Here is a 15,051-nt window from a genome sequence, read left to right as displayed (position 1 = left end):
TTCAGGGACCCTTGGTGTGATCTTGTTGAGTAAAGGCTAATCAGCGTATGCTTATGGACCGAGTTGAGCTGGTGACCTGGAACTGGGTTTGGTCATGGACAGTGGTTTTATCTGTTTCCAGAAACTGGTGTAGTGCTCACCCACTAGCCCGTACTTCCCTCTCTTGCTGCACTCTCCCACCTTTCGCCTTCAGGTCCCCCTGGCGGCTGGGGAGAGGACTGGTTTAGCAAGGCAGGAGCGAGGGTGCTGCACAGAGTCCGGGCCCAGCTTAGTTGCAAATGAGGGTCAGAGTGGAGGGCGCCCGAAGTCAGAAGAGCCGTGAGTATGTCTGAGTATAACGGTGGTTAAAAGTGCAGACCCGGGAGCCAGGCTGCTTGGGTTCAAATCCTGGCTCTGCCCGTTACTGACCACATGATCCACCTTTCTGCCCCACCATGCCCTCCCTGGAAAATGGGAATATAATAGTGCTTATCTCATAAGGCTGTTGGAGGATTCAAGGGGTTAATACATACCGTGCACTTAAGGACAGTATCTAGCCCAGAGTAAATGCCCGATAAATGTTAGCTAGTATTATCATGTGCCAGATCCCATTGACCAGGACTAGAGGAGGTGAAAAAAATGACTGATTTGTGATTTTCACTGCCCCTGTATGGATAAAAGCCTCCCTTAGATGGAATTTGTAATAGAATTTTTCTTTTCGAGAAATCCGTAGTAGTGTAAAAAAATGTATTATGTAGTTTGAAGGAGAAAAATGTTACTTTATGTTATCCATCTCTCTCCTTGCACTGTCCTTCCTAGGAGTATAAGGACATGCAATTCATTTAGAGCCATTACTATAATAATCTACACACATCCAAAAGAAGCCTGGTTTAAAACATGGCTGTAAATGTAAATATAAATAAATAAATAAATAAGAGGTGTTTTAGTAAAGAGTACAGGTTCTGGAGTTAGAATCAGGGTTTGAATTTTCACTCTGACAGTTTATTAGTCATATCTCTTTGGGTAAGTTACCTTGCTAAGCCTCAGTTTTCTTGGTTGTAAAATGAGATAATAATGACATACACGACACGAGGCTTGTTTTAAGAATGAAATTAGAACATGTTCTGTTTTACTGCGCTAAGTAGCAGCATGTTCAATAAATGTACCTGTTGTTACTATTACTATTGCCACCACCATTAGCATTACAAGTTAAAAGTATTATTGAATCACAAGGAAGCCTTCAGTTTATGCAACAATGATTTTACAAATAGAGTGCCTTTGCCTAAGATTTTTGTCCACTCTAGATCAGAGGTCAGCAAACTACGGGCCAAATCCAGCCTGCCACCTCTTTTTGTAAATAAGGTTTTGTTGGAACACAGCCTAATCCATTTGTTTATTGTCTATGGCTGCTTTCATACTATAACAGCAGAAGTGAAGAGTTGCAACAGAGACTTTATAGTCGGCAAAGCCTAAAATATTTACTGTCTGGACTTTTCCAGAAAAAGTTTACTGATCCTTGCTCTAAATATATATTTCCCCAATTAAGGTCCAGAGAATGTTAATTCTATTAGTGTTAGTAAGTACTTTCTGAAAAGAAGAAGGGAAAAAAAAAACTAGTTCCACAGTCAAATAAGCTTTGGAAATGTTAGAGAAGTTGATTTATTCTAGGACTACTACTTGAAAGACTGTGGCTTTTAATATACTAATGTGCATTGTGAATCTTCAAGACAAGGCCATGGTATACAAATAAACTCTAGTTTCCCAGGCTTGCTTGGCTGTAGAACGACCCGCACCCCTCCACCCCACATCTGGATCTGATGATGTTACACAAAGCCTCCTCTGGGAAACCCTGCTTTGGTGCTGTCTCTCTAGAAGCACTTTCTTCTTAAATCATTCCTCTTGGTGATTTAGGTGATATCCTCATTTAGAGACCTATAAAATATCATATGAGATTCTGTATTGCCTCATTATTTTCCCCAGTAAAATTATACTTTGCCTAAAATCACAATAGTAAAATATACCAGATATTTAAATGCTCTAATAAGATAATATCCCCGTCTTTAAATGATTCTGTATGATGTCTCAAAGGTTAGAAATGGAGTCTCGAAGTCCAAAGTTTCATTTCATGCCTTCTTGAAATTCTGAAAGCTTGGGTTTTCTGTAGGGCTTTAACGTTTTTTTGCATCCAGATTTCTGAAGCATAAATCTCAAGTGCCTAACTGGGATACCAGCTGATCTCAGCTCGGGTTTATAAGAAGGGAGATTAATGTGAAGGTAACTTGTGCCTTAGCCATAAGGGGTTTGTTTTATAGGCTAAAGTAAACACCTTGAATTTCAAGTTGCAAGCACACAGGGAGCCAAAAGATTCCAGAGCAGTGGCATCATATTCTGCCTGTGACTCACACATCTCAGTGGCTGAGCTTTCTCCTGCAGCTGCAGCTTCCAGCTGGTCATCAGACAGAGCCCTAGGTAGTCACACACTGCAGTCACCTGGTTTGAGATGACCAAACAAGCATGTAATTGCAACATTATCCAGTTATGAATGAAGGCTGGGCTATCTCTTTGCCAAATACAGTTGAAAAATAAATGCTAAATCATAGCAGTTTTCTGAAATCATAGTGGTTGCAACAGTGAACCTGGACCAAGAGAGAATCCTGCTGAAGAGTTCACCTCTGGTCATAAATGCTCATTCTCGCCTCCCCCCTCCCTGTCCCTGAGCCCCCCACCACCACCCCCGCCTTTCCCGTGAGCTTCCCCATTATGGCAGAGGCCAGTTCTTAGTCATTTTGATGCCCTTTAAACCTGGCTTATACTTGATGCAGTAAATGTTTTATGAAAGAATAAGAGGTCTTAAGTGTTTCTTCTCCTTTCCCAACTTGTGAATCATTTCAAGAAAACTCCACATCATCTCTTCATTTATGTATCTCTGTGTTGTGTGTATAATGAGTCCTCAGTAAATGTGGTTGACATTGTAAATGTGGATCCTAAAAATTTTATTATCACACTTTTATTTTATGGGGGATGATGAATGGACTTTTCAGAAACCTTTGTCAGATGTCATTTTCTTTTGTCTTTAAATTATTTATTTAAAAAAAATGAAGGGAGGGAGGGAGAGAGAGAAGAAGGGAATGAGGGAAGGAAAAAACATCTTGGCTGGAACATAATTATCTTTTTTAAAAAAGTTAGAAACTTGGAAACTGTCAACTTGCTATGAAATATGTTGTTTCCTTGAAACATGCTCAAAAGTTCAGAGTTTCATTTGCTCTATTTATTATGTTCATCTTTTAAGCACCATGATTATGTGATACATAACATATTATACTGTACTCTAAGACTCATTGGGGTTCTTAGAGTTCAGATGATGTGCCTGGGAAAGAAATAATCTGAAGCTGACCTACTTGAAAGAAAGGATCAGAAATGTGGGGAAAGAGCTCTCACTTAGTAACATAAAGAAAAGCAGTTTAAACACACAACCCTCCCTTTTGTGTCCTCCAAGACTGAGCTGTTTCCCAGCATTCACGTCTCTAATATTGTCTTCTGGAATCATTGTCTTAGTGTCAAAGAATATATAGAAGAAATGGCTGCAACTAGTTGAAAACAGACTACAGCTACCTAGAGACAAGGGTTACCTGAAGCAAACCCAGCGAGGATTAAGAAACATTGCTAGAGAGAACTTTTGGTCTCACAGGCAAATGCAAAAAGGCAAGAGAGGAGCATAATGATTATATAAAGTACAAGACCTGATAAAGTTGAATTAATTTTAATTATAGGGTTGCAGGACAGGTTTATGGTGGATATTATTTGGTAGAATGCTAAGGTTAGGGAGCGAGAATTAACCTTCTTAAAACGTTATTAATGCTTCTGTGGTATCGTCTGACTTATAATAATGACAAACTCTTATATAATGTTTACTATCTGCCAAGCACTGTTCACATCCTTCATGTGTTGCATTAGTTAACTTTTGCTGCATAACAAACTACCTTAGAACTTAGTAGCTTAAAACAACAAACATTAATTATTTCTCAAGATTCTCTGGGTCAGTGGGGCAGTATTTCTGGTCTGAACTGGCTTGGCTGATTTCTTCTGGGTTCTCTATTGCATCTGCAGTTAACTAACAGCTCAGTCAAGGTTGGATGGTCTAGAATGGCCTCACCCACATGTCCGGCTGTTGGCCAGATGTCAGCTGGTGCTACGGGGATGACTGGACACATGTTTCTGGTCATCCGGAGAGCATCTTGTGCTTTTTCACAAGGTGGCTAGGTTCCAAAAGCAGCAAGAGAGCAAGTCCCAACATATATACCTTTCCAGGTCTCTGCTTGTGTCTTGTTTGCTCATGTCCTCTGTTAGGGTTCTCTGAGAAGCAGATGCTAAGATGTGTAAAAGATTTATTGCTAAAACTCCTGTAAGGGAAAAGTGTGTGGGGAGCCAGAGGAGGCTAGAGAGTATCAGATGGTGATGCAGGTCTGACTCCTATGAAGGAAAGAGGGAAGGAACGAAGGAGGGTTGGCTAGGAAGAATCTCAAACTTCAGCGAAGTTCTAAGAAAGCTTTGGCCAGGCCAGTAGGAACTCCTTGAGCCTAAGTCAACCCAAGGCTTTATTAATCTGCTCTAGCTATGCTGATATCTCAGTTAGCATAGCAGCTACAGTCGGGACTACTACTTGATTAAGTCTGTAGTCAACAATCCCTTTGTGGAAGGACTAGGAGAAGAATTATTGCCCCACTGAGTAGCACTGTCCTTCCTCTTAGGAATCTGGCTACCTCTATAGTCATTCAGTTCCTGATCTGAAAATAGAGTCAGATATGGGAACAGAGCCAGGGATCATGACTTTTTATTGGGGTGACCACCCTCAGCTTCCTGCTCCTCCATTTAGCTCTCTTTTTGGTTGTAGATACTAAGCAGTACCTTTGCTGTCTGCCCATCTCTTCTGCCCCTAGGAATGCCATGTTCTATTAACCATCTCCACATTTTTCTGCACATCAAGCCCCCTTGGCTGCCTCTCTGATCTTGTCAGTCATTATATTGCAGCCTCTTGGCTTCTAACAATTAAGCACTGCAACCTAGCTTTTATTACTTTGGGCCTCATTATCCCCATGGATATTAATGGCCCAGCTCAGTGAGATTAGCCCTGGGCTGCAGAGGAGACCTTGGTGAATGGTACTTCTTGGTGATGCTGAACTGAACTCCTTGGTGGTGCTGGCTCCCTCTCACCTGTGTATTCCTGGTGGCCTTGGTGAATGGTACTTCTTCTGGGATCTCCCATGAAAAATAATATTCTGTATTGTCTGACTTGACACAATATATCCATCCCAGCATGCCCGCTTCCCCCAGCCCTCTTATTCTCTTCTCTGTTGTCTGCCAGGACAATTGGGGTGTTTTTATTTTACTCAACGTTGGCCATCACTTTTCCAGGCCTCTATAGCATCCTTGCAGCAGGTTTGCCCCATCCCCTGGAGACCTTGTACAAAAATGTGCCCCAAATCAATGAATCCTGCTGATGAAAGCCCCCTTGATTAAGGATCCTCAGAATCCAAACTCAAGGTACTTCATGGCTCCTGCCAGCAGCTGCGAGCTAATTCTTGCGTCTCTTTTGGTGTGTAATCTCTTTCCAGCCACTTCTCCAGCTGAGTAATACTGGGATTCGGCACTAGTTACTGACGTAGAAGCCAGAAGAGGAGGTAGGGGCAGGTCCTAAGAGAAGTTACTGCTGCCTTGTGGGGGAGGGGCAGTTGTAGCATCTTCCAACCCAAAGGAATTGCTAGCTCTTACTAGGCAAGGGTGGGCCACCTCCGTAGGCTGTGAGGGTTCAGGGGCATCTGCAGATCTAGCATCTTATAGACATCCATCCAGATATCCTGTCCTTATGTTTCAGAGTCTCAGGTTTTCCCAGCTAGAGCCCTGCCTTAGAATAACAGACATGCCTTGGCTGAGCATTTAGATATCTCTGGAGCTCTATAAATCGAACTACCAGATCGCTTTTGTTTGTTGCTCAGCTGTGTCTGGTCTTCCACTGCAGGAGATGAGGGCTTCTTTGAAAGCTACTAAAGAGGCCCTCTGGCTCTTCCACTTAGTCTTTAACGGTGCTCAGTTTCTCATTGTCCCTCTGCAGGGATAATGACTTAGCACTAACCAGCCAACACTATTGTCTTTGTAGGTATCTTCCTCCCATATATTTTTAAATGCCTAAAATGTTTGTCCCGCAAGGACAGTCCCCTGTACTAGGAAGTTTTCCCAGCTCACCTCCAGTGAAATCTGTAGCAGTTGGACCGCAACTAAGCGCTCGAGTATATCTGTGCTCCACAGTCCACTCAGGACAGTGTCTTCTTTACCCACGAAGGAGGCAGTCCTAGATTTTTATCTTAACACCTGTGCTGTTGGATCACTCCAGGTACCACTTGTGATAGTCTGGTTCCTCTGAGAAACAGACACCAAGATAGGGTTAAACATATAAGAGAATTCTTGGGGAAAGGCCTGTCAAGGGAATGGGGGTGAGGGAGCCTGAGAAGGCTGGAGAAGAGAGCATGATGTAGGCCATACCCCTAAGAAAGAGAAAGGAAAGAAAGGAGTGTTACATGTCCATCAGCTGATAAATGGATAATAAAAGGTGGTACATCCATACAATGGAGCATTACTTGACAATAAAAAGAAATGAAGTATTGAAACATACTACAACATGGATGAACCTCAGAAACATTATGCCAAGTGAAAGAAGCCAATTACAAAAGATAGCATATTGTATGATTTCATTTATTTGAAATGTTCACATAGGCAAATATACAGAGACAGAAACTAGGTTAGTAGTTGCTTCGGGCTGACAGATTAGGGGAAAAGAGGGAGTGATTGCTAATGTGTATGGGGTGTCTTTCTGGGGTGATCCTAATGTTCTAAAATTGACTGAGGTAATGATTGCTGAGTTCTCTGAAAATACTGAAAAACATTGAACTGCATACGTTGAGTGGACAGATTCCGTGGTGTGTGAATTATATCTCAATAAAACTGTTATATTAAAAGAAAAGAAAAAGAGGATTGTACAGAAAGAGTCTTAGACTGTAGCACAATGCCCAGAAATGCTTCAGTCAGGCTAATCAGGAGTCCTTTCTCCCCTGTGCTCAATCGTTGGTGAGGAGGAGCCCGTGGAAAGCCTGGCCTTGTCACAGAGGTAGTGAGAGTGCTAGTCATTATGCTTTTCACAGTGGGAAGTCTGAGAGACACATTTTCTTGGCTACATGTCCTATAATCCCAAACAAGTCACCTGTCCATACCCAGACTCAAGGTGTAAAGAAATACATGCCACATATTGATGAAAAGCAAAGCAAAGTTGTATTGCAAAGGAGTGTGACACAATTGCATTACCTCATTAAATTCTCCTAGCAGCTTATGGAGTGGGTACTATTATTAATCTCGTTTAATAGATGGCATAGGGAGATTAGCCCAAGATGATAAGTGGTGAAGCCTGGATTTGAACTCACCAGTCTGATTCCACCCTCTGTGCTTTTTATCATTATACCATATTTTCATACAATATATTAATTTGATTATCACAGAATCTTTTGCAGAGGTTTTATTGTCTAATTTCCTTTTATTAAAATGAAGCCTTCATGGGCATAGGAAATTGCAAAGTACCTTTCTATGACAGTTCCTATATTTTTGTATACATTATTCTCATAATCCTTACTACAGATCTCCAAAATCAGAGGAACAGGAGGAAATTATATTCAGTCTTGACCTATGTCTATTCTGTTTTTTAATCTTGGAATTTAAAAAAATCCTGGAATATTTTTAATCCTGGTATGGTAAGTAAACCTAACATGTGATTGAAAATAAAGAATTGATTGGAATTGCTTGATTATAACGAAGCTTGAAAATAGATTCTCAGTGAAAAAGAAAATTTATATCTATTTAGGGAGACCTAAGAGTAGATTTGAGAGGACAGTTAAATGTTAGTACACCTAGTTTGTTAGATAGCCTAGCATTTGCTTCATCTTGCTCTCGGAGTTTGTGTTTCGGTAGCATAGTTGCATTTCAGCAACGTTCTGAGAGGAGGTGCCCACTATAGACTGAATAAATAAATGTGTGGCATTGACGCAACGCAGGGAGATAGTAGGTCAAATGCAGCTCAGTTTCTTTGGGAGTTGGGGAAAAAGAGTAAGAGTGGGAAGATGTGTAGGGCATGTTATTTGAAAGATTAATAAACTGTGAGACAGAAAGATTAAGCCTCTTGGCCAGGGTCAAACTAAATGTAGTAAGCTGAAATTTTAGGTCAAGTTGGCTTGGCTCTAAGACCAGTATTCTTTCCACTAAATCGTCCCCTATTTTCAGCCCAGAAATTTATTTAAATTCTCTCTTTTTTTAAATAGTTTATTCCACTGTTTTATTGATTACAAAACATGTTTTGATCCTTTTGAGGGCTGTCTTTCCTCTTGCATTGATAGATACACACTAGAGCGATGGAAAGATATTGGGATCTAGCTAGCTGCTGGATGTAAACTCACTGACCTCTGTTACCACCATAGAATATTTGGATTATTTAGAATTACAGAAAGTGGTATATTTAAGACTTTGGGCTAGGCATCATATTTTTCTTTGAGAATTTGGCATACTTCCTTAGAGAGGAAAAACTAGAATTAGCATAGCCACAGAAGGCAGGACCAGGACTCACAAGTAGATGTTAGAAGGAGGGAGGCTTGGACCCAGTTTAAGAAAGGTGTTGCCAATTAGAGCCACCCAGACAAATGCACTGTTGTTGCTTGTGATGTAATGAGTTCTGTACTGCTGGAGGCTCTATGACCATCTGCTGAGAAGGGACAGTTTTACCAGTTGGAAGTTTGTACTGTATGATCTCAGAGAGGGCCTTTAAAACTCTAGGTTTTTGTGCTTGCATTTCCCATCACTCTGAATATTTGAGACTTGATGTTCTCCAAATCTAACATAAGGCACTCCTAAGAATAGGAAACCTATATAAAGGAGTTAATAATCTCAACTTCCCTAAAGAATAATGTTCTTTGCCTAGGATGATTATAAAAGGAATTAAAGGAGGAGTTGCAGTTTTAGATTTCCCACATTATGCCAGAAGTGTTTTTCAGTCAGGTTGACTTTGTTTTCAAAATGTGAGGGTATTTTTCATCACAGACTGTCCAAATATTGATGTTTTATGCAAATTTAAGATCTCCTCTGGCTATCCATTTTATTTCATTGGAATAAACTTTTGTTACTGGTTAAAGTGAAGTTAATAATTGAAGAGCACACTTGACATAAAATCTGTCGAAACGGAACTACCTGCTTGCTCTTGGGCTCACGCGGAAGTGTACGTGATATGATTGCTTTGGATTCTACACCTTTTAAGGTTCTTTATCCCACCTGACTGGTATATGATATGTACATATCTATATATATATGTGTGTGTATTTATCTTTTAGAATATTGGTATTCATGATCTATTTTGCTCTATTAATAATAAAAAGTACATTTGATCAGTTAGTCGAATTATAAAATATTATGTATTTACCAGTTTTTGTCTTTTCCTAAAGAATCATAGAGCTGTAAGTGACTTTAGAAATCATCTAGTTCAATCCATTTATTTTACAGAAGATAAAATTGTGATCTGGAGAGGCTAAGTAATTTGTCCCCAGTCATACTGCTAGTTTTTGACTGAACTAAGTCCAGATTTCATATCTCCTGGTCCTGGACCAGTGCTCTTTTTGCTATACCACATTACCTTACTGATAATTCATGAAGTGATGGGTCTTCCTTCTGTTTAGATGTATATATGTATTTATTAGCATTAAAAATAAATAAAACATTTAAAACAAATAAAAAATTAATTTCACTGAGAGGCCAAATGTAAGTATAGGACTTTCTGGTAAACTGTTACCGCTGTAGTATCTTTCAAAAGCTTTATTTAGAGTTTAGGAGTTGATAAGTTGTTGAAATATAACTAAGTGGCATATTTTCTTTATTGAGATTAGTAGCAGAGTTCTGCTTTTCTGAGGAACAAAAAAAATATGTTCAATCTACTCTCCACGTGTCCAAGAATGATCTTTTAAAGATAAGCAAACCTAGTCACACTACTACTCCTCTGTGTAAAATCCCTTAGCAACTCCTTTTACCTTCAGGATAAAATTTAAGCCCTTAACATGGCCTGCAAGGCGTGATCTCGGCCCTGCTTCTGTCACCTCTCACCTGTCCTTTCCCTCTTAGACGTGATTAACTTCTTTTAGTTCTTTGAATCAACCAGCTCCTTTCCCTTCAGGCCTTCCAATATGCGTGTGTTGGTTTTCTATCGCTTAGTAACAGATTACTACCACAAATTTAGTGGCTTAAAAAACCACCAGTTTATCATTTCACAATTTCTGTAGGTAAGAAGCCTGACATGGTATGGTTGGATTCTCTTCTTAGGGTTTTAGGGTTTCACCAGGCTACACTCAAAGTACACTTGACCCTTGAACACGTGGGGAGGTTTGGGGTTAGGGGCACCAACACACGCTCCTCCCACCACCCTGCGAGCAGTTGAAAATCCACATGTAACTTTACAGTCTGCCCTCCATATCCATGGTTCCACATTTGTGGATTCAACCAACCACAGATCATGTCGTACTGTACTATGTATTTATTGAAAAAAAATCTGTGTATAAGTGGACCTATGCAGTTAAAACCCATGTTCAGATCCCTGTTTCTTTGATACATCTTTTAAGTCTATAGTGGCATGTCAAACGTTTCTCATTCTTAAAATCTCTCTTACTCTTCTGGCACGTCTTTATGCCTTCCTTCTCTGTCCTCAGCCAGGAGAAAGCTCTGCTCTTCTTTTTTTTGGCTGTGTTGGGTCTTCGTTGCTGCGCGCGGGCTTTCTCTAGTTGCAGCGAGCAGGGGCTGCTCTTCGTCGCAGTGCGCCGGCTTCTTCTTGAGGTGGCTTCTCTTGTTGTGGAGCACAGGCTCTAGGCACCTGGGCTCGGTAGTTGCGGCACAGGGGCCCTAGAGCACGCGGGCTCAGTAGTTGTGGAACGGGGGCCCTGGAGCACGCGGCTTCAGTAGTTGCGGAGCGTGGGCTCAGTAGCTGTGGCGTGTGGCCTCAGTAGCTGTGGCTCGCGGGCTCTAGAGCGCAGGCTCAGTAGTTGTGGCGCTTGGGCTTAGCTGCTCCGCGGCATGTGGGATCTTCTCGGACCAGGGCTCGAACCCGTGTCCCCTGCATTGGCAGGCGGATTCTTAACCACTGCGCCACCAGGGAAGTCCCGAAAACTCTGCTTTTAAGGACTCATGTGACTCTTCAGTCCCCCCTGGGTAATCCAGGATATAATCTCCCTATTTTAAGGTCGGCTAACTAGTAACCTTAATTATGCCTGCAAAGTCCCTTTTGCTAAGTAGAGTAACATATTCATGGGCATAACACCAGGGATTGCAGAGGTCATGGGGTTCAAAATTCTGCTACCACAATGCAGTGAGTACCCTCTGACTGGAATAGCCGTTCTAGACTCTGCATCCTGCTCCTTCGTCTGCTAACTTTTACTTTATCCACTGCACCTCTGATTTCTTTTTTGCCCCTCTTTTTTATCCTCTCTTCTCCTGCTCTGATTAAGAACCTCTCTTTAGTGCTCTCAAATTACTCTATACTTCCCCACTGTACCACTTGTCACTCTGTATGCTTATCTGTGTCCTTTCAGGGGGACCGTCTATCACCTCTGAGGAGAGAAGCCATGTTTATCTCGGCAGATTTGTGTTTCCCTGCTAACCCATGTATCTGCCATACAGTTGATTCCCAATATATTAAAAAAAAGATGAATCAATGAATTATTTATATCCATGAAAGGAGGAAGCATGATTACTGTCTTTAATATAAATTTCTAAGACTGTCACATGGAGGAAGAGAGAGGACCATTTTATTATTTATTTATTTATTTTTTACCATTTAACCTTCTGAAAATTTATTTAAATTTAAATTGTGACAATGGGACACAAGAATCATTAGAACTAACGTAGGAATATAATGAAAAGAAATCTGAGTGTAACAGTTCCGCAAAAGGCCAAGGAAGCTCTGGTCCTTATTAAAACAGAAGGTCCGAGTTAAGTGATGTATTTGACAAGACAATTTTAACTCAATATATACAATTTTTTTTTTGAAGGCTTGCTTTTGTGAGGTAGTGTGTCCTCGTTACTGGAAACTTTTTGGTGAAAGCTCAGTGATGGAGTGTCAGGGATATTATTGGGAGGTTAATGTACGTGAGCTCTGTTTTGTGACTCGTTCTTTGTTATGGTTGCTGCATACTGATGGAGATGGGTCATTTGTATTCCTAAACCTGTGGCTGCCAGGAGAGACCTACATGCTGTCATCACTAGTAATGTCCCTGGCCATTCACTGTGTAATTATCCAGCCTGGTGGATCTGGGATAACTGATTCCCTAGTACTTTGGCCTGTTCTGGTTACTGAATCATAAATGGGTGGCAAGATTAGTGTAGTAGAGTTACTTTTATAAGTCATTAACTGTTCAGAAGTGACATTGCAAGTAAAAAGACTAATAGCATACATCCGTAGAGAGGGGGTATAGGGTAGTGTTTAGGAGTAGGCTTTTTGGTTCAAACTCCTAGCTCGACCACTTACTAGCTCTGTGATTTTGGACAAGGTACTTAAGTCTCTGTGCTTAGTTTCCTAATCTGTAAAATGACGATAATCTTCTAGAGTGAACGTGAGCACCATAGGCAAGTTAGTAAAAGAATATAGTGCCTAGGAGGGTATAGTAAGCATTGTGTAATGGCTAGCTGTCGTCATCATCATCAACAACATTATCCTGCAGGCACACTAAAGATAGTTCAAGACTTACCACCATGTGCACAGTGTCTGGCATATACTAGGAATACAGTGATATTTTTGAGTTAATAATATGTTCATTTGTAATTATTTATATTTATTCAGATAACTGTAGGAAATGGTCCCCAAAACTTTTTAAGTATAATGAGAAGAACTAAATGCGGTGCTAATCTTGTGTTGCTCAGAGCTTGCTAAGGCAATCTGAAAAATATCTCCTACTAGAACTTAAACTGGTCTCTTCTTTTCGCTTATTAAAGCAAATGGATGTTTTTAAAAGCCCTTTGAAATTTTTTCCAAAATAAGAAAACTATCATCAGGTGAAATTAATATTTTTCATGTAGCTATATATCATTTTTTGGATGATAAAGTAAAATATTCTTGCCACAGAAATGTTCTCATCTGAATTCAGATGAGATGTTAACACTTTGCTTGTCTTTGCAAACAGGTTCATCCTAAATTCCACTATAAACAAGCTCATGACCCGGGCACAGATACTTCTTGCGTGACTTTTTCCTATGATGGTAATGTCCTTGCCTCTCGTGGAGGTAGGTTAGAAGCTTTCTTTTTGATATGTTTCTGTATATAAAATGACCGTATGTAACTCTAACAAATGTCACACTAATATCCTAGTGCTTAGTAAAGCTAGCTGTGCTTTCGTTAATGTACCTTTGCCAGTCTAGTTTTTTTCATTAAAATGCATTTCCAACTTGGCAACATTATTTTATTAAAATTATCAAGTAAAATTTAGAAAATATGTACTTTTTTGCCTAAGTTTTCATTTTAGCTCCAAATTCCATCAGCATTTGGAGCCTGCAAGGCTGACCATTGCCTCTACCTTACAGACTTTTGTAGATGATATTCTATATTCTTTCTATATCATTTTATAGTTCTGGGTCTGGTATTTCAAACTCTTCTATTTGCTGACCATTGATTTTTTTTCAGTTCAAACACTAACTCAGTTCAGTTAAAAAAAATTTGTATACCTGGATGTTATTTTTTTAATAACTATGTAATTCTATGTGGTCGTATTGTAAGTTTACCTGTCCACACTCATATGGTTGAATAGAGATTGTTTCTAACTTTTTGCTAAATCTTTCTCACGTGAATAAGTAGTATGCTGATAGAAGGAAATAATAAAATAGTGAGGGCAGCTTATGAACAAAGCATTAGGGGGAAGTATGGGGCGTGACTGAGGATCTTCCAGTAAGCGCATTTGTGGGGAGGGAAAAGAATCAAGGTAAGTAGGTTGGAGCCATGTTACAGATAGCCTTAAATATCACAAAGAGGATTTAGTCTTTATTCCATAGGCCAAATTAATCTAGCAACACTGAGTTTAGTCATTCGTTCACTCACTTTACTGTATATTGAGCAACTGATCTGAGCTAAGCATTATGCTAGGTGCTTGGCATAAACTGTGGACATCATAGCAGGGTTCCTTTCCTGAAAGAATTTGCAGCCTGATGTAGAGGGTATGGAAGTGAGGAGGACATAGAGTTGGCACAGCTCTCCCCTCAGTTTAACTGCTCCGTGCCCGTTTACCCTTGGGAACTCCATCCAGATTCTCTTTCTTCCAAGGAAGCCTTATATTGATATACCCAAACTACCCTCACTTACATAATTTTAAAAAAATCAAAGCACATGCACATGTATTTTCTATTTACGGTATACATAGCAAAGATGGATATGTATAAAATATATGTTTTGGTTCATCAATTCTAACCTGTTCTTTGAGTCCTAAGATGACTCTTAATTAAGACTATGTACTATACTCTGTACTTACATCAGTGATTCTTACCCCAAGAATGTATCTGAATCCCCTGGGAAGGTTTTCAAAATGATAAATCCTCCACTAGGAAATTCTCACATTCACTCTCGCACCTCTAGAGTGGTATACCCCAATCTCTGAGGTAGAGTGGGGAAAGAAAAGGGGAATAACAGAGGAGTGTACTTTGAAAATTCTTCCTGGAGGATTCTGAAATAGCCCAGCCCCACCCAGTTGATTATTACTGCCTTAGAAGTATAGGATTAACTCCGTTTCAGTCAAAACCATTTTAGTGATAATTTTTACCTTCCCCTTCCATCCTATACTAGTTGTTGGGTAACATGTCGTCAACAGAACATGTATACTGTATTCCACCATTCTCCTTCCTGGATGTATGGAATATACCAGATGGAAGTCTCTCTGTTCAGCAGAGTCCCCAGAGTGTTGTAAGGTGCTGCTGCTAGCTCCAGAACCTGCCAGGTTAACTAAACTGTTTAATACAGATTAATGTTTT

General features: G+C 40.2%; 1 protein-coding gene and 1 long non-coding RNA gene across 3 annotated transcripts in view; both read left to right on the top strand.

Annotated features, from left to right (window-relative positions):
• LOC309656913 overlaps positions 1 to 15,051 on the top strand; it is a 542,283-nt gene that overhangs the window by 237,215 nt on the left and 290,017 nt on the right. The window lies entirely within an intron of this gene.
• WDR70 (WD repeat domain 70) overlaps positions 1 to 15,051 on the top strand; it is a 302,933-nt gene that overhangs the window by 234,245 nt on the left and 53,637 nt on the right. Inside the window, exon 11 of one of the 2 annotated variants that reach the window (XM_082453729.1) lies at positions 13,221 to 13,320. The exons of the other annotated variant lie outside the window; for it this stretch is intronic. Coding sequence (XP_082309855.1) covers positions 13,221 to 13,320 — 100 coding nt within the window. The remainder of the gene's footprint in view (positions 1 to 13,220; positions 13,321 to 15,051) is intronic. 2 annotated transcript variants of the gene reach the window in all.

The sequence above is a fragment of the Balaenoptera physalus genome (assembly GCF_965194825.1).
Source record: "Balaenoptera physalus genome assembly, chromosome: 3".
In the NCBI taxonomy this organism is placed as follows: Eukaryota; Metazoa; Chordata; class Mammalia; order Artiodactyla; family Balaenopteridae; genus Balaenoptera; species Balaenoptera physalus.
The sequence above is the reverse complement of the archived record's forward strand: the minus strand, read 5'-3'. Positions and strand labels throughout refer to the sequence as shown.